This window comes from Pavona decussata, unplaced genomic scaffold (assembly GCF_977016875.1).
Source record: "Pavona decussata unplaced genomic scaffold, jaPavDecu1.1 SCAFFOLD_51, whole genome shotgun sequence".
NCBI lineage: Eukaryota > Metazoa > Cnidaria > Anthozoa > Scleractinia > Agariciidae > Pavona > Pavona decussata.
In genome coordinates, this window is record NW_028145473.1 from 2,281,814 (window position 1) to 2,307,500 (window position 25,687).

The following is a 25,687-nucleotide window of genomic DNA, read 5'->3' on the forward strand; positions in this document are numbered from 1 at the left end:
AAAGCCTACGACTATTGGAAAACTGAAAGGAAAACGTAGAGGAAGATTGAGTCGACTTGGAAAAAGGAGCCAACGAGGTGGTGCTTTGACTGAGAAAAGAAGAAGAAAAAGAAAAAACAGAGTTCCATTGGGTGGATTGGTGTTAGGAAGAAAAGGAGGAGCAGGAAAAAGAAGGAGGCAACGTGGTGGTTGCATTTTTTCCGAGTTGAGTCAACTACCTAGTCACGACATGGTCCGATATCTCCGACGAAGGTATAAAAGAGGCAGCAAACGCAAATAAAAATCAATCAAACATGGGAGACGCTACCGTGGCTCATGAACGGTCCGACGTGGAAGTCAATCCTAGTCTGAATTTGTTTGAAGTACCAGATACAGACATTTCCTACAATGGTTATCGCATGGTCATCATTAATCCCACCACCACGGGAATCACGCCTATGGAATTTGTGGTGAACCCTTCGGAGGATTACATAGATTTGAATCGGAGTTATTTCCAAATAAAACTGAGGCTCAAGTATGCAGATGATACTAACATCGTGGCTGCTTCGCATCACATTGTCAACAACATGGCTCATTCCATCATCAAGTATCTATCAGTGAGGCTCAATGGCACTTTGATCAGTCCTCAGACAGACATCTATGCCTAAAAAGCTTACTTTGAGACTCTCCTTAATTTCAATCGAGATGAAGGAAAAACGATCTTGGCTCCGCAAGGTTGATTACGAAATTGCGCCCATTAAAACACGTCGCCCGATAGAAGTGGGGTACCATGATGCTTTGCGAGTATTACAAAGCGTGCCGCTGGTGGTGGTATCTTTTGTCTCGCGGCATGAATCCTCGAGAGTGTTCGTTTATTTGTTTGCACAAGAAGAAGGAGTTAACGTATAAAGGAAACGGTAGCAGCGCCCTTTGAAAGGAACGTATTAAAGTTCTAACATCGAATGTGGTTGATTTGGGATCCTTTAAATCAAAATTTTTGCTTGGAATCGCAGTATATTGCCGTAAAAACACGCTTCGTTGATTGGAAATTACATTTGCTTGATTCCGCCGTGCCGCTCGATTATGCAAATTACTTTCAATTCACTGGAGACAGTGATTATCTGTTTTCCTCCCTTTTTTATCGCAATGATAGCATACATAATGCCCATTCTTATTGGGAACTGTCGTTTGTCATCGAATAACCAAAAAATCATCGCTTCCTTGACAGCGCAGGGCAATTTTTTTATTTATTTTAGTTTAGTCACGCAACTTCTGCTGATAAACTTCGCCTTTCGTTCTTTTGTGTTGCGTTATTTTTCTATTATGTTTCAATGAATAGTTGCGTTCCGCGAATTGTCACTTTAACAATACCATACACAAAAGACTGCTGTGATTGACGTCCAAAATGAAGCTCATTTGCATTTTACGAGCGACGTGTTTCAATGGGCGCGATTTCGTAATGTTGGTACAACGTCCTCGACCTACCAGCTCAATTGCAAGCCAATGCTGGTGCTGACACTCTCAAGGTGACTTATCACAGTGATGCACAAAAAGCCAACCGAACCATCGTGGAAACAGCTACGGGAGATTATGTTGGCAAATCAAAATGGATGATGTTCAAGCCACATCTGGAAGTGTTTCACACTAGGAAGGTTTTGATACCTCAAACAGAAGTTAAACTGCAATTCTTCTTCAATGATCCAGATTTCTGGACCTATGGAAGAACTCAGCTTAGCACTGTTGCTAACAACAAAAGCTTTCGATTGAATCCAGAGGACATTGAAATCAGATGCATGGTATGTCAGTTGAAATTGAATTCCAACATGTTCAAGACTCTAGCAGTGCAAAGAGCTGCCACTCCTCATGCTGAGTATCCTGTGGTGAGAGGTGAAATCAGAACCTACACGTTCCAAGGTACAAGTGGCAGTTGGGAGGAAAACAACATCTTCCAGAATAGGATTCCCGACCGGATGGTGGTAGGATTGCTGGATGCAAAAGCCTTCAATGGAGACAGAAGTTATTACCCCTATGCCTTCCAAAAGTTTGGACTGGAAACCATGAAGCAGATTGTGAGGGGGGAAGAATACCCCTACGAAACACTGGAATTAAATGGAACCAATTCTGCCAGAGATCCATTGGGCTTCTTCAGATACGTCTTAGCCAGTGGAGCCAGAAAAAAGAGTGTGCCTACCATGCTGAAATACTTGGATTGGGGGCAAAATAAAAACTGTACCATCTTCATGTTTGACAATGTGGCCAGCGGGGACGCAGATTCAAGAGACCTGAACCCTAGACAGAGTGTAGACTTACAGCTTAAATAAAGTTCAATGCTGCACCTGGAAAAGTCATTGCCGTGGTGATTTACGGAGAGTTTGAAAATCTGCTGGAAGTAGATAAGTTTGGAGGCGTGCTGTACAACATCTACGAGAGAAGCTAAAAAAAGATGGAATCTGTTGCTTTGAGTAACGTACAACTGGATTACTTGGCACGACAAGATCCATTCTTGAAACCTTATTATCGAGGAGCCTTCCCATGTGATGGTTTACCAACCAACGCAAGTCATAAACAGAGTGCTTAAATCGTAAATACGGACGAGAAAAGTCAACCGGGTAAACATTGGATTGCACTCTGGACCCGAGACAATGTTTGCGAAGTGATGGACAGTTATGGATTACCCATCGAGATTTACGAAGCCAAACCGTTGGAAACCTGGTTGAAAAGATGGAAGTATCTTGTGGCCAATGGACAAAGTCTCCAAAATGTGGACAGTAACAGTTGTGGACATTATGCTCTGTTTTTCCTCAAAGCCAAAGCCAGAGGATATAGCATGTCAGACTTTTTGAAACAGTTTTCAAAGCACGATTATGTTACGAATGATCACACCGTTGGACAAATGTTTAAATTGTTGATCGAGGATGAAACCACATAGAACCACGTTTATAAACTTAAGTGTGATCAATCAAATAAAAGACGTTTGATATTGTGTATTCTTGTCAATCATGAATCGATGTGGAAAGAAGTTCCAAATCAGAAATCCCTCGAGTACACTGGTCGTGGGTCCATCCGGTAGTGGGAAAACCAAATGGACGGAACGATTGTTGTTGCAAAATTTGGATTTGTTTCAATCACCTCCCAAGGCCATTCATTATTGTTACGGAGCGTGACAGGATGGTTTCAAACGCATGAAAAAACGGGGCATTCATTTTTACGAAGGAATTCCAGAGTTGAGCGATTTGACAAAATGGTTTCCTAAAGGAGGTATTTTGGTCATGGACGACTTGATGGATGAGGGAGGAAGCGACAAACGCGTCTTGGATTTATTTACCAAACATTCTCATCACAGAAACATCAGAGTCTTGTATCTTAGTCAAGACATGTTTCCACCAGGTAAATATGCCAAGAGCATTTCAAGAAACGTGCATTACATTGTAGCCTTTAAAAACCCGAGAGATGGATTGCGTATTCGAAATCTGTTATTGCAATCGTTTCCCTCAATTGGAAGGATTTGCTTTGTGTCTTCCGTAAGGCTACGTCACGACCTTTTGGCTATCTCCAATTGGATCTTCACCCCGCGTCATCCGATGACGTCAGACTCTACAGCTATATATTGAGAGACGAAGGCTTTACGCGATGTTACAAGAAGAGTCGAGATGGAGATGAATGAACAAGAGTGGAACGATATCTTAAGCAGTGGAAAAGACGCCAAAGGGATGATAAACGATGTTTTCAGTCGAGAAAAGACTAAAGAAGACGAAGAAGAAGAGATGAACGAAATCATAATCAAAGAAATCATGCGAAAAGAAATAGAAGAACGAAGGAAGAAAAGAGAGATGGTGCTTCAAATGCCCAGACCTACCAAAGAAGAAAGAGAGGCTTCCATCTTAAATGTACCTTTGGACAAAGATGAACAAAAAAGAAACGACAGTCTGTTTCAAGAAAGCGCAGTCTTCATCTTTGGTAAATAACTGGATGAGATGAAACCAAATGACATGGATTACTGTGACATGCAAAATGTAGTGAATCTTATCAAGAATCGACAGTGGAAAAAGATACCTTGGTACGTGGAAAAAGTCAATGAGACCTACTTCCGCGAACTCATCCAGACACTATTAGAAAAGACTGACGAACATTTGTACCTAAGGATGTTGAAAGAAGTCATAGCCGAAAAGATTTCCTTGCTGGATGAGTGGGACGAATTCCATGGTCTCTTGGAAGAGCCTCTCAGAAAGGTATTTAAACTCATCGAGGATGAGAAGTTTGATAAAGTGGACACCTACGTAGATGGTCTAAACTTCTTCCGAGACGAAGTGGAAGAACACAAAAAGAGCAAGACTTAGATGGAAGAGGATCCTTATGCATCACCCACTGAATTCGACCTGGATTTACAACGTGAAAGAGAACGAACCCTGGCCGCGGGTGCCACAGGTGGACCAGGAGACCTCTTGTCCACCCAACGAGTAAGAAGAGTCTTCACTCCTCTTCGTCCTGCTGGTGTTGGTACAGGCGGAATTCAGTCACCAAGAAGTCAAGATATTATCGGAGATGCCTTGAGTCAATCTAACATTGACGTTAGTGATCCGTTAGCAATCCGTTTTAGTCCAGCTGGATTGGGTGCACCCTCTACAGTGCCTTCAGCTACAGCACCACCTGCAACATCAACCCCTGCTGGCATTGGTCTTCCTAGAAGAGCCAGGAGAGTGACTCCTCCTGGTCCGACACCTTGGACACCACCACCTCCACCTTCTCAATTACCCTCACCAGCAATGGTAGTGCGCAGGCAAAGGCGTAGACGAGAAAGAGGGAGAACCACTACCACGACAGCCACTACTACGACTACATGTGGAAGAGGGAGAAGAAGAAGAACTCCACGAAGAAGAACTCCACGAAGAAGTCCACGTACCGTGGCTGGTGGTACTCCAACTACACCAACTTCGCCCTTTAATCACGATGATATGCAACAACAACTTCAAATGTTACTCAACGATCAAAGACAAACAGCCGCTGGCCGTAGAATTGCGGGCATTACAACTACCAATACAATCACTACCACTTATAAAGATGGAGGCACACTAACTGTCAGCAGATCATCCTCGAGAGTATCCGCATGAATGATGCCTCTCAAAGTGTGTATGACAGAGGATCCATCCATAGAGGGAGAGTTACTTCAAAAACTAGATTCGTTGTATTGCTTCTATCACAAACAATGGTGGTGTCATCGCCGGATGTATTATCATTTCAGACGTTGTCATGGTCTTCTCAATGGTGCTTCCATACTCATCATGGCAGTTGGTATGATTGTGGGTTCCGTTTTTGAAAACAGTATCATCGTTACCATTTTGTCAGCAGTAGGCTCAGTTATCAAAGGATGGAACGATTTCAAAACATTTTCCTGGAAGATGGACATGTCTCATTTTGCCTTTACCACTTACGAAAAGACCTTGATAGAACTGAGAAGTTATGCAAGAGGATTACCGTGAGATGAATTGAACGGGTTTCTCATCAAGATGCAAACTTTGGATGAAACTGTATCTGACTTTGCTTCACCCATCACTGACAAATGTTCACAAAAATATGAAATGAATTTTGACTATATCCCACTAGACTCCTCACAGTCAAGTCTTTAAAAGGGAAACAAGTGCAAAAAAATAACTCACTCATGGCCAAAGATAGGATGGAGATTGGGGACAGATAAACGTTATAAAAAAATGGGAGCGATTGGAGCCAGAGGTCATTACAGAAGAAATCTAAGACCCTGGGAAAGATGAATAACATCAAACGCAATTTACCCTTCATCAAATCTATTTTTCGTCAAGCCAATTGTTACAAGAGGCAAGAGATGTTGAGACATGCCAATAAGAATCAGATCAATGCCGTGAGTGAAATCGTGCTTAACCTGTTAAAGAAGAAAATACCTGTCAAACCACCTCTGATGGCGCAATTGAGACAGCATGAAAGGGCGTTATGCGAGATAGGAAAAAAGAAAAAATTTCATCAAGCGTCGAAGACAGGTGTTGATGAGACAAAGAGGACGTGGATTGTGGACATCGATGAACCATCTACTCTGTCAATGTCTGCTCGGACGTTGAAATCATTGGTGGGTTTGATACAAGAAGCCAACGCAAAATTAAACACCTTGGAAGAACAACACAAGGACTTGCAAATACGGTACAATAGAGTCGAACAAGAACTCATTCATTTGAAATTTTCTGTATTGTGCGAGGACTGTTGCAAGAAAGGGGAAGGCGAAGTTTGCAGACAGTGTAGTATCAAGTTTGAAAAAAAAAATATTGGATCTATTGCAAATATTAGAAAAGCTATGGAAGAAGTCTTAATGGTCCCTCCCAAAGAAATGGAAAGATTGGTTCAGTTCTACAAAGGAGAATCGACCGAGAATGCCTTACTCAAAAAAGCAGCAAGAATGGCTGCTAAACGAGATGTACTACTCAAAAGCAAACTGCCTGCCAGTATCATCAAAGCCAAGGTCAAACCGCAACACGACATCAACTATTCGAAAGCCAAGAACATTAGAGACAAGTGGAAAGCGGATGAAAAAATGGTCAAGGCCATTGATCGTTTACCCGGCAAAAAAAAATGTGTTGGAACGCGTGTCAAGGGGCACCATCAAAGCAAAAAGACGTTTGCATTTGTAACTTTCTTTATTGTAACAACTTTTTCATTTTTTTAACAATAAAAAGTTGATTGTTCATTTTTTACTATTAATCATTGTCATTGTTTTTCATTTTGAATTGATTGATCTTAAAAATGATCCACTCCTGTAGGATACGACACTCTGCCACGGAACAGTGAGCGATTCCTGTACCCATGTGATGACCGCAATCCCACACTTCCTGGCCACACCCCATTTGTATCAGTTCCTCCACTTTCGGGCAGCAAAATTCCTCTAGATTAACGGACGGGAAGTCAAGTTTGTTCATCAGATCCTTCTCGATGTGACCTCCCTTGTACGCCACCACCGTTTTTTGATTTGTTTTGTACTGTTTGTACAAATTGGTGACATCCAATGGCAGTTGGTCTTGAGGTTTGGCATTCTCAAAATGCGTGGGTGTTAATGATAAACCGTGGATCCGACGAGTCACATAGACCACTTGCTTTACTTGACTGGGTAGCAGATCAGTATACTTCATAGGCATGTCATGAAAATGTTGACCAAAACCCCCAAGGTAGTTAGCGTACCCCAACTCGCGTGCATAAAACTTCGGTAAAAGTACCCCTCCATGTCGATGATTAAACATATCCTTTCCAGTGCACTCTTCTCTGCTTCAGTCAAATACTAACTGAGGGAACTCATCTTCGAGGCAACTCACAAGACGAATGGTTAAATTAGAGTATCCCTAAAAGAATTGTGAGTAAAAAAAAAAACCGGGGGGATGGGGGGTACCCCCTCCTTCTATTAGACCACGTGACCAAGTCAATTCAAATGTATAAAATACAAAGACCACTTTCTCCACAAACATACTCGATCATGAATCAGCTACGATGCAGCAGAAGGTTGAGAGGATTGCGACCAGAAATTCCAAACCCATCATTTTGCTGTTTCTGTTTATGCGAAGGAGACGCTTGTCTTGGTGGAGCGATCACACTCAGTTGTTGTCGACAATGTCTTCACTCGAGCTGTTTTGAACAATGGAGGAGAACTCATTCTACTTGCCCACTATGTAGAAGCGAAAACCCTACAAGTGCCATACAGCTACAGCAACCACAACCTCAGCAACCACACCGACCCAATCTCGCAAACATGTCGATCGCTGAAGTCATCACGCGTTTGGAAGGATTGTTGGACATAAACGTGTTGCAACGCGAATTGGAGCAAGTGAGTAACATGTTTCTTTGCATAGAACCATTTGGTGTGGAAAAAGCTATACTTATCATGTCTACATTGGTAACTACCAACGAATTAGAAATCTATCATTGTCTCGAACTCAATGTTGATTGTACTGCATTAACTGATTTAGAAAAACAAACCATTTCATCACTCTACAACATCATTACTCGTTCAACATTACTGACATCATTGATAACTCGTTCAACATTAAGGCCATTGGGAAGACACAGTAATATTAACTTTGTGAATGAGCACCAAACCAATATCGAACCACCTTGTCACTTACTCGAAAGGGCTTTCGAATATGACGAGCAAAGAATCCTACTTGAGTTATACTTCATGAGAGTGAATGCAGAATTCTTGAGAAATGGTGGTGAAGCAACAAGACAACTTGTATTTTCAATTCGCCTCCACAGATATCGACCACACTTCATTTAAATGACGATTATGTTTTCCAAATCAACGATGCGGCAAGACTAACACTGCGTTTACTGTTAACTTTAATTCGACAAGCCTTGGTAAACTCGGAAACTCAAACATTGGGCATGGAAATCATACTTTCAATACATGGAAATGGATTCGCACCATTCCTTAACTTTCTGAATCAAACTTCAAATGTGATACTACCAGGAAGAGCAAACGCCATTCATTTCACTATCGAAGAATGGTATCAAGATAATAGTTACCCATTTTGAGTATTCAACATACTATTATACATATATTATATATTAAATATGGCTTGCATCATCGGAAACAAACGAACTATTTGCGTATTAGGATTGGGACAATATGAATTCATAACGATTGATAATAACAATTTTTTCTCATCAGATATATCGTCATAACAGTACAACCCTATCACTCACTGAAGTACTAAAATTAGCACGAGCCTTACACAACGCTTTAACGCATCAAGATTTGAACGGGAGAGGAGAGATCACCAAAGTGGACATTGGATTAGCCGTCACTCCACCTAGACAAGCCATAAGAAATCGAATCAGTCTTCCTTTCGAATGGTTGTTCATCAAAAATTTAATAACAAATTTCATTCCGAACCGCATTTTTAACACCCTTCAACGTCAATGCATAAACGGTCGTATCATAGTTGACGCAATCAGGAATCATCATGTTCATTATCATCGTAATTATTACTTTTTAAGTTGTTGCGTAAGGGTTCATACAACAACTTCTTCTCACGCTTTCCTCAACGATTGGACCATTCATTGATATCCTTACTTTTCTTCTAGGTATTAGAACCCTTCGATATCAATGAAGTATGCTCATTTATTGATGCGTTACATGCTACATTGACACAAGAAGAATGGTAGGATCAAGCGATAAGGGACATCTACATCGTGTTATCCTTTGCACGCGAAAGTGACATTTACGATGGCTTTCATGAAAGTGACATGTTAATTAACTCGCTGTTACCTCGAAGTTTACATCATACGAGTTATGTCCGTGAATTTCGGCGCGGTGTGCATCATTTAAAAACAACTTCCTGGCACATAAGAGCTTTTTCAAATAACAGTTCGATTTTGAATAGTAGTACCACTGGGATACATTGGTATGATGATGAGTTACGTTGGTTACCACGTTTAAATCAAAACGAGGTTTTTATGATTACTTGATTCTTTTTGCATCAACAGTTCGATTTTGACCCCTTTGTTCAACCATTTCAACCATGGTATATGAGAAGATTGCTACATGAAGTTATAGAAAAATATACAGAAGCATTAACATTTTTAGGAAGATATCCTCATCAACCAGTTTTAATTGACATGACAATAAGTGTCCGCACTCACGAAGAAATATACAGTGCAGAAAATCATGTAAACAGGATTTTAGATTTCTATCTGTAAAGAGATATGTACGTCTTACGTCTCTATTTCGTACAACGTCGTTTATTGTTCATGACCATCCCTCATTTTAACGTTTATTATTTTATTTAGTACCTATCAATTTTTTATTGTATCAACAGTTAGATTTTGACTCCTTCGTTTACCCATTTCACCCGGATTCCATAAGAGAGGTGCTACAAGAAATTTTGACACGTTACAGAGGTGCTGAGGAAGGATTGAGAAGACTTGAATGGTGTTGTTGTTGTTGTTACAGTGGTGGTCAACGACGAAGACCACGTTTTCCAGTTCCTATCGTTGAAATTAGCATGTTAATAGGGTTGCATAATAACGAAGAACGTCACATGGCTGAAGACAAAATAAAAAACATTAAACTTTTTCTTGAGCCAAAAAATGTACGTCTTAAGTCCATGTACTTTCGATTTTTTTCCTGGACATGTTAACGCAGAGAATCCATTCTTGTACATAAATGCTCATCCCATAGATTCAGTTGTGGCATTTTATGTTTAAAACTGTTAAAAATGTTATCTTCAGTAAACTTTCCTTTGAACTTTCAAACGTGTCTCCATTCTTCAGACTATATAAGGAGTTAATACGAGGTATGAACTCAGATTTAACTCCCTTCTCCGATTGGGACGGTTGGACACCTCCTGACTCATCCAACTTGGTGACAGAAAAATTCACTAACGTTGATAAAATAAGTGACATTCCCACTATTGGTTCCGATCAAGATGTGGCCGAGCTGGCGAGTGCCTTGGCTGAAGCCGACATGCAACCACAAGCACGATGACGCCAAAAAAGTCGTAAACGTCCAAGAAACTTTGAGTACCACGGCGTTGGCAGGTAGCAGACGAAAATTACCCAAAATCCGTGTGGGTGGTAGAAGACAAAAAAGAAGAGCTGCCCAAGATGATCTGGATGCCTTGAGTACCATGGCCACGATGGAAGGCCCCGTTTTCCCACGAAAAAGGATGAGCGGAAAAAGAGCGAGACGAATCTTGAAAAGCAATGGTAGAAAAATACCCCTACCCACTGTCAGGAAAATGATCAAAGCCAGCAAAGGAGGAATATGGTTGGACAGCCGAGCTACCCTAACAGTCTCATCTCAAATATCACGTGGGCTAAAGTACCATTTGTGCAATTGTTAAGACGCTGAAAAAGTCATTAAAAGGTTGTTGATTGTACATCACGTGTCGTCTTAATTGACCTTTGACCCCTATCTCCATTGCGCATGCGCCATGCTCCAAAAACGACGTCATGACGTCATATCTAAAAATAGATTTTGTGACGTCACACTGCTCGACGCTGATTGGTCCATTTGCGTCACGTGGTATCATCCCTGTGTCCTGATTGGTTATGCCCTCAACCCCCCTTATTCACTACTAGTAAGGTACAATTTAAACCATTACTTTTGTAATTTGTCATTTCTGCTTTGTCACTCAACCCTTTTAAGTCGTATTGTTAGCTCAGATTTTTATATCTTAACTACACTAAATTCTTATCTGATCACATTCTATATTTATTACACTTGCTTCTTTAAAACTTTTTAGGTGGGTAAATTTTGAAAGGGTGATTGAACGTTTGGTAGCTCAGCACACTTATCACACGAATGTGGACCAGCTTCACATCTATGCCAAGCACGATTGCTTCATAGAAGACGATGATGAATTTCACACAATGTTGAACTTCTATCATGACCTGGGTGTGATCGTTAGACACCAAAGCACAGTTGTACTGAAGGCCCAATGGCTGATAGACCTCTTCAAGCATTTGATCACCATTCCTCCTTTTGAAAAATCGGTAAGAAACTTCACATTTTCTTCAATAATTTTGACCTAAGCGGCAGCTAAATCTGGTTGCTGAAGTAATATGACAGAAGCTATTCTACTATACCCAGCCCTTTTAAAACTGGTTTACCTAAAATCATGTTATCACCAAATTTACTTGATTTTAAACTTAATCGAAATGCACCAATCACAGCCAGCCATCGTGCTGTAAATTGTCCCGCTTAGCCCGTCGACCTCATTGCCTGATGAAGACTTGCAGTAAGTAGTCGAAACGTGGCGATTTACATCTCAAAGTTACTACATCGTGAGACAAGCGATAATACACATTATCATTATTATTATTATTATTATTATTATTATTATTATTATTATTATTATTATTATTATTATTATTATTAATATTAATATTTTAAAGCCTCACATTGAACATGTCCTTATACCACAAGAATTTGAAAACGAGAATTTTGTATTTGCTGAAAAATAATGTACATAATTTTTAGGAGTGCATAGGGTTGTGTTTTAAAATAGTTGGTCATTTTTAATAAAGATTATATAAAATTTAATTATTATTATTATTATTATTATTATTATTATTATTATTATTATTATTATTATTATTATTATTAGTCGTATGAATGTGTTGAATATCAGAGAATCTGCAAATAAGTTTTAATGTTTCCATCGGTGAATATAACGTCAACTTCAAGTTCAAGTTCAAGTGAAGTTATCAGTGAGTGTCTGATAGAAAAAGGTACCTTAGAAAGGGCTATGTTTTACGTATTTAGTGATTTTGCTTAAAGGGAACATAAATTGTAATCAGTTTTCATCGATTTTTCCATGACTCAAGAGAAGTATCATGGGGTTTTTAACCTCTTTTGTTAAGAATAGTGAAATAAGGCCTTTACTCAGCTACAAAATAATTCTAGAGCAACAAGAGGAAAGAAATCAACTCAGTTCTTGAAAGGAACACCTCGTGATCTGCTGTAGCGCATTTTGGAAACAAAAATGTGGGAACTTAAAAAACGTTGACCTAACGTTTTTTGTTTTGAAGTGACATCAAATCCGCGTGATACTTCCCCTTTGAGTCAGTCTGGTAGGCGTCAAATGAAGGGTACTCGTTTTTTGTGGGACAAAAACTATGACGGTCAAGGAAACTGTAACGGACCTTAAGGAAAAGGAAGATTAAACGGAACACACGATTTTGTTTCGCGTATGGTATTCAGTTTTATTACATTTTGTTTTTTTTTAGCAGAGCAAAAGTCGGATCTAGTACGTGAATGCTTTGTTGGTAGGACGTTTCATAAAATTCTGGTTTAATTAAAAGCGGGTGACACCATGGGCTCCTGGTGACACGCAGTACCGTGAACGCCGATTCAAGAAATGGCCATTCTTTTCTTTCTTTTTCTTTTGTTTTTGTCAGTCACTCCAGACATCTGCTTGTCATTCAGTTAAACAGTCAAGGAGTTCGATTCCTGGTCGTGACGGAAAAACCTTTTCTTTTCTCCCGAATAGTTAGTAAATAAACCCCTTCAGGTGGCTGGTATGTCGGCTGATAATGTCCGCGGGTGAGAAATTGTCCGAAAGATGAATATTTGCCCTTCGAGGGCAAATTTAAAATTTTGAGGACAATCTCTCAGCCAAGGACATTATCAGCCGACATACTAGCAAGCCAGAAAAGGGTTTATTTATTTTATAACCCTCCCACTGATTTTTATATCGCGCGAAAACTGCTCGTAGAAAGGCCAGCGCTGATCTGATGGCGGATGCGCGCGATTGACGTTAACAAGTACAATTGATTGGTTTACAGGCACTTTATTTTCACTGTGATTAGACCAAAACTTGACAAACTGACTCAGTTCTGAAAGTCTACTCGTAACTTTCTACACCTTCAAAGACGTTGGCAGCATGTTTTGTTGACATTTTTTAACTTTCCGGAGCAGCATTTGCAACCGCATTTTTGCTGTAAACATGACTGGACATCTACAAAACGAGTTTGTTTTTCTTCCATGTAAAATAATAAAGATAAAAAGGTGAAACTCTTGAGCTGGCTTTTTTCCGCTGGCTTTGTTTCCTCTCAATGGAAATAATAGGAGGGCAAATATCGACGCAGGCTGGGGTTATTGCGTGATAACCGTGCTGTGAATTTGCACCACGTGACGTAAAGTAGCCAATAAAATCACGCGAAAATTAATGGGTGGGTTATAGCGGAGCTCTCGCGTGCGCCGCAGGCGCGCGCAGCGGAGCCCCATAGCTAAGAGAATTTGGTAACCCGTGAATGCGAGAAATTTTGGTTTGGTTATGACGTCATTTTTGTCCATCCGACCGTCCGACCGTCCGTACGCAATCCCACAATGCTAATGCGCCCGTGTTTGTTTGGTGGGAAGTTGCATGGCGAGATAGTTTGGCAAGATGCGTTTACAACAGAAATGCTAACGAACGAAAAACACAAAGACAATTTATACGTATTTGTTGGATATGTTGACAAACGTGGAAAGAAGAGAAAGAGAGAGAAAAAGAAAACAAAAAAGCGGAGACGATCAAGCAAAGTTGAACGTGGAAGAGAGCGACGGATACCAAGTTAGAGCAGGCCGACCGGAAAAGAAAAGTAAGCTCAAGTTTAAAGAAGCCTCACATTTGCCTATATCACCCGTTCGTGATCAGTTATGGTAACTTTTAGAACTCTAAAATAGCTTTACATAGACACTTTAATCGCTTTCGATACCAGCAATATTCGAGAAGTTAATTTTGAAAAATTTGTTTCGTGGCCGTGTGTTTTTTCGTTCGCAGCGCACGGCCCTTAAGCTTATAAATGTGTTTGTAAACAAACACAAGTTTCAAAGCTCTGAAATAATTCTACCAAACACCAAAGAGTACGTTTCGGTATTCTCCTTTTCTTAAACTTAGAGACTAGAATTATTACTAATTAAGAGCAGAATTGACACAGTTTTTCATATCCAATAATTTTTCGCCGGGAGCTTACTTGCTCTCGCAAAAAATACCATGTTTACGTGATTACGACGGCCGTTTCAACAGATCATTTGTAAACCAAAAAGGTTTCTTCCCGTAAAAAAATCGATAACTTTCCTTTATGTTACGTGTTCCAAGCTTTACACAGATATTTTAATCGTTTATTAAATTCTCGAGACCATCGATATTCGTGTAGAAATTAATTTTTAAACATTTTGTTTTGTGGCCGTGTTTTTTTTCATTCGCACCTTTCGGCATTCATGTGTTTGTAAACACACATAAGTTTAAAAGCTCACACCAAAGACTATTCTCCCGTATTCTCCATTTGTTGACGTTTATTTAGAGACTAGAATTATTACTATAGGCCTAGAATTGACACAGTTTTAGATTTCCAAACATTTTTCCCCGGGAGCTAACTTGCTGTCGCAGAAAATGTCATGTTTACGTGATTCCGACGGCCGTTTATATAACAGATCATTTGTAAACGAAAATGCTTTCTTCCAGGCAACAATCGATAATTTTATTTATGCTATGTGTTTAATGCTTTACGCAGATGCTTTTATCGTTTATTAAATTCTCGATACCATCGATATTCGTTTAGATATTAATTTTTGTACAATATTGTTTCGTGACCGTGTTTTTTTCATTCACACCACACGGCTCTCATGCGTTTGTAAACAGACAGAAGTTTAAAAGCTCTGAAATAATTCTACCATACACCAAAGACTATTTTCCCGTATTTTCTATTTGGTTGACGAGACTAGAATTATTACTATAGGAGCAGAATTGACACAGTTTTGAATTTCCAAACATTTTCCCCCGGGCCGGTAACTTACTCTTACACAAAAAAATATTATCATGACGTGAAATTCGACGGCCGTTTACAAATCATTTGTAAACGAAAATTCTTTCTTCCAGTACATGTATTTCCTTAGATTGGTTTTCGCAACCGTTAAACAGAGATCTCAACTCGTCTTGAAGAGATGGGGAAAACCACCTGAGAAAATCCGAGTTCGCACTGAGGGGCCTCGAGAAATTTTAGCTATCTGGCAGACAAAAAGATAGACGGAACTCGAACAAAGTAATTGTTCTCAGAAACATCAGATCTAGAGCCGCTTGAAAAATCGTTTAGTTTCATAAAAGATCCAGAGTTCTTGCAAGCAACAAGGCACTAGATGCGTTTGTCAAAACACTGAGGAAAGATTGTGAAATTGCTTGCGTGGTAAACAAAGAAACACTCACCCGAGAAATCGTTGAAAAGCATTTCCAGTCTTTCAGCTCGGCCCAGCTGACACAACAAAGCTTCGCAGCTTCAAAATACTGCTTGGCTTTAGCTTTTGGTGCTAGAAATTTGTAGAAAATCTTGCCGGAGCGATTGGCGCACAAGACGAGTACTCAATTTTTTACTGAGCTTGATGTAAAACGCTCTCGATTTCATTCAAACTTGAACAAAGCTGCCACTTTCATTCATGCCGGTCCGGGCACGGGAAAATGTTACAAGTTTCTTTTTTTTTTTTTGACAAATAAAGTTCAGCTTTTCTGCTATAAATCTGTGCTTTGTCATCAATGTGTTGAATAATAAAACAATTATCCTGCTCAATCTTGCGGAATATCGCCTGATTTTAGCCAACTTGGCCTACGGCCTCGTCGGCTAAGTATCAGGCGATACTTGTTCCGCGCGATTTTGCAGGATAATTGCTAATTGTAAGAAGAAGAAGTAGCTAGTTGAAAGCACTTGCATGGTCGCCATGACTGTTTTGAGTTTCTCAACTGAACAAATGTCAATCCTATCCAAGTTTTTAGCTTTGACACAAATAATCCGGCTTTTGCTGATTCCTGTAAGAAACACGAAAACTAACGTTTAGGAATTCCCTTTCTAGCTGCAGCACTTGATTTCCATGTATTTGTGGTACAAACAACCCGGCTTAAACAGTCGAACTCCAAAGAACTTGAAAGAAGTCGTTGTTTTTGGACACAAAATTAAGAAACGGAATGTAGAACTGGCGTGTTCAGCCAGCCTCATTGTAACAAATCAACATTCAAAAAAAAATTGCCCTCTGCATTGCATTGTTATTGTCTGGGCAGTTTGCTGCATATGCACTAAAAATATAACTGCAGAAAGGATGAGGAACTGGTAAGGTTATTACGTTCATACACTAAACAGATTTTTATAAATGCTATGAAAAAAATTGGAGCTCCGCTTTTAGGCTTGGCTAAATATATATATTAATAGGTAATACACTGGCAGCCCAAGCTCACTATCCGATAACATGAACGTGAAAGACAAATGGACTCCTTGCGGTGTTTTTTTTTTTTTTTTGGCGCGAAAAAAGTTTAAAGGCTCGAATAGACACAGGTGTCCCAAGCTCATGTTTAGAGAAAGCGAAAGATTAATTGTCTATTTATTCATATATGCTTCACGGCTGTGTGAGTTGGAACGTGACCTTTCATCTTACGCGGTGTTAGGTTACATGAGAACCGTTGAAGATTTGAGCGCTTTATAAGACGTTGTATGGGGAATAAAATATCATTCATTTAAAACGCTAAACACTTTAAAATATCCTCATTTTTTACGTAAGATGATTAAAACAAACTCACCTCTTGTGTGTCCGTTGTGATTTTTCGTTATTTTCGCTGTTTTGGGGCTTTTTATGCCCCCACTATTCTCCCCTTCATAAGACGACTCCGTCTTAGCCCCGCTTATATAATGAGGTTTAAAGCAACTCGGAAATGGCCTATTAAATGAGAATCCCTAAAAAGCATTGTATTTCTTGTTTAAAGTTTATAGGTCTCTATTAATCGGACGTTAGTTCTTCTAGATTTTGGTGATTATTTTACATGTTCTTTTTTCTTTTAGGAATCGCTGCGTTCCAAGCACTGGCTGGAAGTTGAGAGAACTGGTTTCCTCAGCATGGAACTCGTTGACCATGTGTTTTCCAAGTTTATCCAACAAGGTGTCGTCAAGGACGATATCTTAAACATGATGGAGCAGTTTGGTTTGATTGCCAAGTTTTCATCCACGGCCACTGGTGTCAAGTATTTCGTACCAGCACAACTCAAGTCGTCACCTGAAGATCTGTTGAAATTAGAGCCATCCGTGTCAGATCCCTGCCCACTGTACATTCGGTTTGAGGATGGTTTTGTTCCCCATGGTCTCTTCACTCAGCTTGTTTCAAGATCCATTTCTTGGTGCTGCGAAACATGGCAGACACCATTACCCAGATTGTACCAAAATGGTGCCAGGTTTGTTATTGCGAGGCAGTTAATCTACGATCTCATTCTTCTTTGCAAGAAGAGCTTTATCAAGATTGTCCTGAGGCAAAGAAGCCAAGACGAAGAGGTGTCAGTGCAAGAATCGTTTGAGGTACCAGTGTGCGTCCGTGTGTTCATCGAAGACACCTTACAAAAGTTGTCCCACGAGCTGCCGTATCTGAATGGATTGCAACATGAATTATGTGTTGCATGTCCATACTGTCAGAATGAATGTCCTACCCACCACCAAGTCTCATGTACCCACGAGGACTGTTTGCATCTTTTTGAAATGAAACGGAAACAGCGGCTGATTTGCATGAAGCATGATAGAGTCCATGATGCAGAACTTTCAGTAGGTGCACTGAAAAAATGGTTTTCTCGGACTACAATCCAGGTAAGAAATCAACTTATTTCATTTATATTGCGCATTTTCTAAGAAAGAATATTCGAACGCGCTTTAAAACAGTGTGTGTTTACAAATACAAGTAACAGATTCCCGCTTTTACTGAAGCAAGGCCAGAGCACGCCCACGGGGGACTGCCTCACAAACATTACCTTCACTTCTGTAAAAGGTTGAACAATAAACATTTGCTTCATCATGGGAAATTGTTTTTTGGTATTATAGCTCTCATAGTACAATTCAGGAGCTAGACCAACCAAACTTTAAGAATTTGCTACAACTACAAGAACAGATACAAAGCATACTCGGTAATACAGAACAACGCTAAAAACTACATTGTACTGTACAGGTAAACACAACAAAACCTGGAAAACCGTTTTCGTGTTAAACCAAAGCATACCTGAAGTGTACAGAAAATGATAGTGTACGTTTCAGTGGTTTTTTTAGACCTTACGAATGCATTATTTTGGTACGAGACAAGAGAATTATCTTATATTCTGAATTGGACATAGCAATAGAATTAACCGTTTGAAAGATGGAACGATTAAAGTTTTATTTCAATCTTAAAATTCTTTCTTTTATCTCCCTTCTTCTGCGACCCTTGAAACCTTTTGGAAATTTAGACAACAAAAGGAACAGCAAAGTTGAGACGTTCAGTTCAGCTTGCTGTTGCTGAAAGGTCAGTTCCTTTAGTTTTTTCAGCCAGCTCAGGTAAAGACTAATGTTTACCACACCAGATTCTTTCTGTCTAATTTAATGTTTATACTAACGGTTATAAATGAACCCTCAACCAAAAAATCTAACTTCGTGATCTTTCATCCTTACCAGAAAAGACTTCCATTCATTCGCAAAATGTATATCAATGATCCCCTAACAAGTAATGATGTGTATCTGAAATGTAGAGAATACGTTAAATATCTCGGTGTCCTCATTGACTATAGGTTGTCCTGGAAATTTCATATTGACTCCGTTGCTCTAAAAATCAATAAAACCATTGGCCTGTTGTCAAAACGTGGGCGTTTCGTTCCTTTCATACCCTCATTAGCATTTACAATTCCCTTATTACTCCCTATTTGCATTATGGACTAGTTGCGTGAGGGCAAGCGACCAAAACCCAATTAAGATTACTTCTAATTTTACAACAGCGTGCCCTACGTTTTATGTATTTTGCTGTTAGAATTGGCCACGGAATCCCGTTTTTCTTTACGCGAAAATCTTACCTCTAAATTCTCTGTATCATAAACTGCTGGCTAAAATGATGCACGACTTAGTAACGGCTGTGTCCCTCCAAACCTTAAAGATTCATTTCTTTCCAAATTGAGAGAACATTCCTATAACACACGATGTTTTGTATCTGATGTTATATACAAAGATCAAGTCTTAAGATAAAAAGACAGTTTTTCTCTAGAGACGGTGTGAAGCTGTGGAATGAGTTACCAACAAAGCTCCGGGTATTATCCAAAACGCTGTTGTAAAAAGAAAATCCAAATTGTACTATTTAACATCCTAGAATCTGAAGACTTGTATGACGATTTTGAATCTTTAGTGACAAAAGTCAAATCACAACTGTCATGGTTGTATATTTCCATTTTGTCATTCCTCTCCTTTCTACACTACCTCAGGTTTTCCTTATCTTTTCTCCCGTGTTGACTTTAAAGAAGCTCAAAACAGTTCTTCTTCTTCGTTATTTTAGTCCTCCCAAAAACCTCTCCTTGTTTTCGCATCTTTGATATTATAGCTCCGCCTTCTTACTTAGCATTAAAAGTCACTTTTTCTTTTCTGTTATCGTGGCCCGCCTAGATTAGCTTTGCTACCTACAGCGCCAGAAAACTATACATGTATATATTCACATAAACATCTAATAAAGTTCCGTTTGAGTTCAGTATATGTATGAATGAGCTGATATTAACCCCAAAGATGTTTCGGAAGCTATGTAGACTTGCTATAAAATCATCACTTGTTCCTTTTGCAAATCTGGTTTGCACTGTCCACATCTGTTTCAAAGATGCAAAGATTTTTTCCCCTTACACAATTCTTTAGAAGATGTTGCTTATTATTTATTCCTGAACTGCAAAGCTTAGTTACCGTTACTTTTCATTTTTATTCGTGGCCCTGCTCCTGCTGACAATTTTACTCGATTAAGCTTGTTCAATTTACGTATGCTTTCTTTCCTGGTTAGCCTTCACGTATTCATTATTTTCTTCTTTGTACACTAAAATATCTTGTTAGTCGTGTTCATTTCCCAAGATGTTCGAAATTCAAAGCTTTGCTATAAAATACGTCAAAATACATTACATTCCCTCAAAGCTAAGGCAAACTGTTAACTTAGCTGTTAAGGTAAATACTGTCATATCACCCCTTTATAAATTGATTTACACTGGCTGCCTGTTAAGTTCAGAATTCAATTTTAGAAGCTTTTGGTTGCTTTAAGATTTTTTAAGGGCTTGGCACCTTGTTACCTAAGTTCCTTAATGACTCGTAAGCCTGTATCTTGATATAACTTAAGGAATTCTATTGATGTGACTCAATCGGCTTTGCTTAGTCATCCTAGTTTTAAACCCAAGGCAACTCTCGTGCGTTCCTCTTTGCCGCTTCTAAGTTATGGAATGTACTGCCAAGAGTTATTAGGGAAGCAAGTTCAGTTGGGAGTTTTAGGACGACTTGCCTTGTCAAAAGAGCATTTCATTTTACTAAGGAGCTAAGATTATTTTTGCGCTTATAATTTTAAGATTATGGCTATAGATTTTATTTGATTTTATTTTTTTATTAGTTTCTTATTCTTGAGTCGTTCTTTTATATCCGATATGTGTATATGCATGTTAATTTTAATTTAGTATTAATTTTCATGGCGCATTTGAATATATTTACATAGATATTAGCGCCTAATAAGCTCTTAATTATTATCATAATTATTTTTGTTAGTAAACTATCCACCCATATTCGGAATAGGGTCAATTAACACTGAACATTTATGTAATGAGCCTTCTAGAGCTAACGGTGAATTGTGATCTGGTGATCGTCATTCTTTTTGGAGCTGAACTTTAAAGTGCCCCTAACCCTTCAATTTGTTTTCCGTTGGTAGATTTCCATATCTTTCAAGAACTCATTTTGGAAAAAAATTTTGAGAAATATTGAATCCTTTTTTTTTTACGAGCGCTAGAAGTAAAGACAGTCTTGTCGATATTTTTACCTATCGTTCGCATAAGTCCCCCACTCGGCCAAATATGGAGCGTGACGTAAGAAAAGGACATCGTGCAAAAATATCCGAAGATTCGCGGTAATGCTTCAATTGTAAACAAAGAAAATGGTTGAAAAATGTGTGGTTTTTGAGCAACTCTCGAAATGTAGAGAAAGGAATCAGCATGCATAAGATTCTTTCTGAATCCTTCTGGTTTCCTTTTCTTACGTCACAGCTAAGAAAGTGTCAAATATCGGACGCTTCTCATTGGCTCGTTCCTAATGAGCCCAACGAGACAAAAATTTGTCCAGCGGGGCTTAAAGAGCGCAAAAATTTAAAAATTTCAGTAACTTTTAGCGCTCGTAAAATAAAAAGGATCAATATTTCTAAAAAAATTTTTCGAAAATGAGTTCTTCACAGATATGGAAATCTACCAAAAGAAAACAAATTGGAGGGTTAAGGGCACTTTAAGATTTATTTCAAAATTTAATTTTTCAATATATTTTGATATTCAGTTTAACATATTATGGATATTTGTCTTCTAACGATAATGGCTGTGTTTTGCAAATTTCAGGAATCTAGTCCTTCCATGATGCTTGCCGCATCCCAAGGTGCAGCTGCACAAACTCTTGCAGGGACCGCGGAAAAAGCTTTCAAAGTGACTCTCTTGGCAAGTGAGTGGGGTTCGTCTATGGGTGGCTTGTCAACCATAAACAGAACGCTCGCCATCTCACTGGCGAGACACCCCCAAGTTGACGTCACTTTCTTAGTTCCAGAAATTGCCTGTGGCGAAGAGGACAAGAGAGATGCTGGAAGACACAACATTGCCATTCGGGAATCACAGAGTCGTCCAGGGTATGAACCTCTTGACTGGTTGAGCTTTCCACCAAGAGACCTTGCCATTGATGTTGTAATTGGACACGGTGCGAAGCTTGGTAAACAAGCCCAAATCATTAGGGAGTCTCACGGTTGTATGTGGGCGCAAGTAGTGCACACTGCGCCGGAAGAACTGGGAATGCACAAGAAGTACCCCAGAGCAATCGCTAAAGGTGAAGAGAAGAAGAAAGCTGAGGTAGCCCTGTGCAAATTAGCAGATCTTGTTGTGGCAATTGGACCAAAGTTGACGGAAGCGTATTCTTCCTATCTTCGGTCCTGCAAGAAACACCAAGACATCATTCAGCTGATTCCTGGTATCTTCCCTGAATTCTCAACGACAGAACAAGCCACTCGAGATGGTAAGAAGTTTAAAGTTTTAACCTTTGGTCGCGGTGATTCCGACGACTTCAGTCTCAAGGGATATGACATCGCCGCAAAAGCAGTAGCTCAGCTCAAAGACAGCTCCTATTGTCTGGTTTTTGTGGGCGCACCAGATGGAAAAGAGGAGGAGGTCGCAGATAAGTTGCTCCAGTGTGGTATTTCCAAAGAGCAGCTGATTGTAAGAAGATTTGTTCAAAACAAGGAAAGCTTAAGAGAGCTGTTTTGTGAGGTTGACCTAGCAATTATGCCTTCTAGAACAGAGGGTTTCGGGCTAACTGCCCTTGAGGCGTTGTCTGCCTGCCTTCCCATCCTCGTCAGCAGCAATTCAGGATTCGGGGAGGCACTCCGGGATGTGAAGTTTGGTGAATCAGTTGTCGTGGAATCTGAAGACCCCGAGGAATGGGCAAAGGCGATCGCATCTGTCCGTGAGAAAAGCAGAGCACAGCGTCTTCAAGAGATTGAAATACTGAGAACAAGCTATGCGGAGCAGTACAGCTGGGAAGATCAGTGTGACGCTCTTGTTGAGAAGATGCTGAGTATGGTTCATGGTAAGTAATGCGTTTAATATCTTTCTGTAGTTCGTTACATAAGAAATCCACTTGACTTTTGATACCATTGTTTCGTTATGTTCGAAGAAATCGGACACTCGAGGTGTGTGATATTTTTCAATTTTAATTGTCCGAGAGTGAGAAGTTAGAAGAATAAAAAAAAAGTCAAGATAACTTTCAAGATACTCTCTTAGGATTTTAAGGTTAAGTAATGTAGATCCTGCTCACTAGAATTTTTATCAGCAGGGTTTATAATATCTACGTTCGACCGGAAACGATGATGGGTTCAGAAAACCAACTCAAAGCATCCAGCGGACTTTTTAGATTGGATTCTCTAGTTCAGATTTGTGTTTGAAAATGGTTCCTGATTTTTGTAAAGTTATCTGCAAAACGATTCCTAGGCTGATAGCTGCCCAGCACTCATTTTTGATTGCGCTGGTTTCCATAAGGCTACTCGTGAATCTTGATTGGCTATTAGCCACGAAAGTATGCGTCAAATCAATCGAAATGGGCCGTGTCACCAATGGATAGCCCAATAACATATTTGAATCAAGCGAATCGTCAAACAATAGTTCTATTTTGTTAACACCAACCTTGCTGGTGGTACAAACAATCTAGTATTAATTATGTTTGGCTGCGAATGGATAGTATATGGAAATGGATTGCAACGAAGTTTATTAGGTCCTTCTTGTGTTTTTTTAGGGAAGCCGCTCAATCACTAAAATCTGATTATAATTTGTTCTCCCTTGTAGACATCCCTCAATATTTTCTTCCCGATGCTGTAAGGGCAAATTTCATTTTAGCAAAAATGTCCTGGTCAAATTTTTGAACAGTTTTGATCCATATACTGCAAAATCTTATTGACGGTGTCTCTTTCAAGTGGTATTTTTTTGGCATTTCTTTCTAATCCGTTTATGTCTCTCTGCTGTATCCTATCCTGTGTATGGTTTTGTTTTCCTTTCTCACATTTTTAGATTTTTTTGAAAGTATTTACCCAGTTGAACCTTTACAATTTTAGTTGGCAGCCAGGTAATTGTTCATTTGTTTCTTGCAGAGGGCCTGACCACATAGTAAACTGAATGTGACTCTCATGGTGCAAGAAGTTTGGGGTCCTCAAAATAGCAACGAGTTGACAGCTGATGTTCAAGTCGTGCTTGATAGACTGCAAACCGTGGCGCTGGCTGCACTCATCAGTTAGGAAAATAACTAAAATTATTAGGAAACCAATGCACGCGGTTCAAAGGTCGAACTTCGCATGTGCCGAACCTAATGCAAATTAGCAAAACAATAGCTTTTGTTCGTCACACGTAAAGTTCGAAGTTTGAACCGAGCCCAAGTTTGGATTAATCATAAGCGTGAACAAACTGGACTTTATGGGCGACTGAAGTAGTTAACTTACCAGTAAAGGTCACTAAGATTAGAGACTAATTAATTCCAAGAATGAAGATCTTCGGATTCTCGAAGACGTTTAATATGCAATATTTCCCTAGTTACACAACGGGTCAATAATTAGATGGTAATTTCATGTTTATTCAAATTAGGGTTTTCCTTAACCAATTCCTATTTTTATGTTTTTGATAGACGATCTCTATTGAACTTTTATGTGGATTGTATATAGGAGGTTTAAGCCTTAGTTCAGTCGAAGGTTACGTTAGGGGCTAAGCAACCAAGAACGCAGACAAGCAGATAATATATCTTAGCAACGTTTCAATAATGGACCAATAATTGTAGCACTTACCTTTTTAGCATCCCACGTGATTCTCCCCTCGTTTCTCTTAAGTTGAATTTCTAGAAACGCTGGTAGACTTTCGGTGTCTTTGTAACTAGCTGATCAATTCCAAATTTCAACATCCTCTTCCCGGCCATTTGAACTTTTTATTACGGATTTGCTTCGTCAAATTTCCGCAACCTTAGGCCAAAAATTAGTTTCAAATACCCTACCCAAATGCCGAAATTGACCTTCAAGTGCCCTTCCCAAGACTGGCAATTGATATGGCCATTCAAAATATAAAATCTGCAAATCGTCGCGCGTATAGTTTTGATCCATACGTTCCAAAAATACTACAAGGCTTTTGGAGACCCCTTTTTTGTGCGCCAATCGTTCAGTACATTGTAATTCATAACGATTGCTGGCTTAGTGTCAAGCCAATAGAGTATTTCATTCAGGGCCTCATTAATGGTTAGAGTGTGTGCTTAGGAGTGTCGTTATAATTTTGATAATTTGATAATGGTTACGAAAAACGTTTAATGTAATATTTCTCAAACTCAGTAATAATTCATCAAGAGAAAACAAAGAAAATCACTACCGTGACCGTGGTTTGAATATGTGATCCTAATTACCATAAAATTTTGCCAACTTTAGCCTTGAATTTCTCCAAGAATTATGGATCATTTGAGAAGCCATATCAAACATTCGAAAGTGTGTTTCATCACATCCCAAACACCGAGAAGAGAGTTGAAAATACGACGCACAGCGGAGTATTTTTGACAAACTTCGAGGTTTTCGATATTGTGTTCTAAAACTCATTAATTATTCATAAGTTTAATAGCCAATTAAAAATGGCTAAATTCGTCACGTGCATGAGTTTTTATACCCAATGAAAACACAGATGAAAAC

At 39.3% G+C, this 25,687-nt stretch overlaps 3 protein-coding genes and 1 pseudogene across 5 annotated transcripts in view; 3 read left to right on the top strand and 1 right to left on the bottom strand.

The window, feature by feature from the left end:
- The window catches only part of LOC146481044 (uncharacterized), a 185,587-nt gene extending 160,855 nt beyond the window's left edge, over positions 1 to 24,732 (top strand). The window contains exons 3-4 of the mRNA XM_085108746.1: positions 21,840 to 23,070; positions 24,125 to 24,732. Of these exons, the coding sequence (XP_084964872.1) occupies positions 21,840 to 23,070; positions 24,125 to 24,141 (1,248 nt within the window). The 3' untranslated portion in view covers positions 24,142 to 24,732. The remainder of the gene's footprint in view (positions 1 to 21,839; positions 23,071 to 24,124) is intronic.
- LOC146481049 (uncharacterized) overlaps positions 1 to 25,687 on the top strand; it is a 418,045-nt gene that overhangs the window by 55,108 nt on the left and 337,250 nt on the right. For 2 of the 3 annotated variants that reach the window (XM_085108733.1, XM_085108734.1), the window contains 2 exons: positions 11,232 to 11,481; positions 17,293 to 18,081. The exons of the other annotated variant lie outside the window; for it this stretch is intronic. In XM_085108733.1, coding sequence (XP_084964859.1) covers positions 11,232 to 11,481; positions 17,293 to 18,081 — 1,039 coding nt within the window. The remainder of the gene's footprint in view (positions 1 to 11,231; positions 11,482 to 17,292; positions 18,082 to 25,687) is intronic. 3 annotated transcript variants of the gene reach the window in all.
- LOC146481051 (uncharacterized) overlaps positions 1 to 25,687 on the top strand; it is a 38,983-nt gene that overhangs the window by 11,289 nt on the left and 2,007 nt on the right. The window lies entirely within an intron of this gene.
- The window catches only part of LOC146481052 (uncharacterized), a 2,190-nt pseudogene continuing 865 nt past the window's right edge, over positions 24,363 to 25,687 (bottom strand).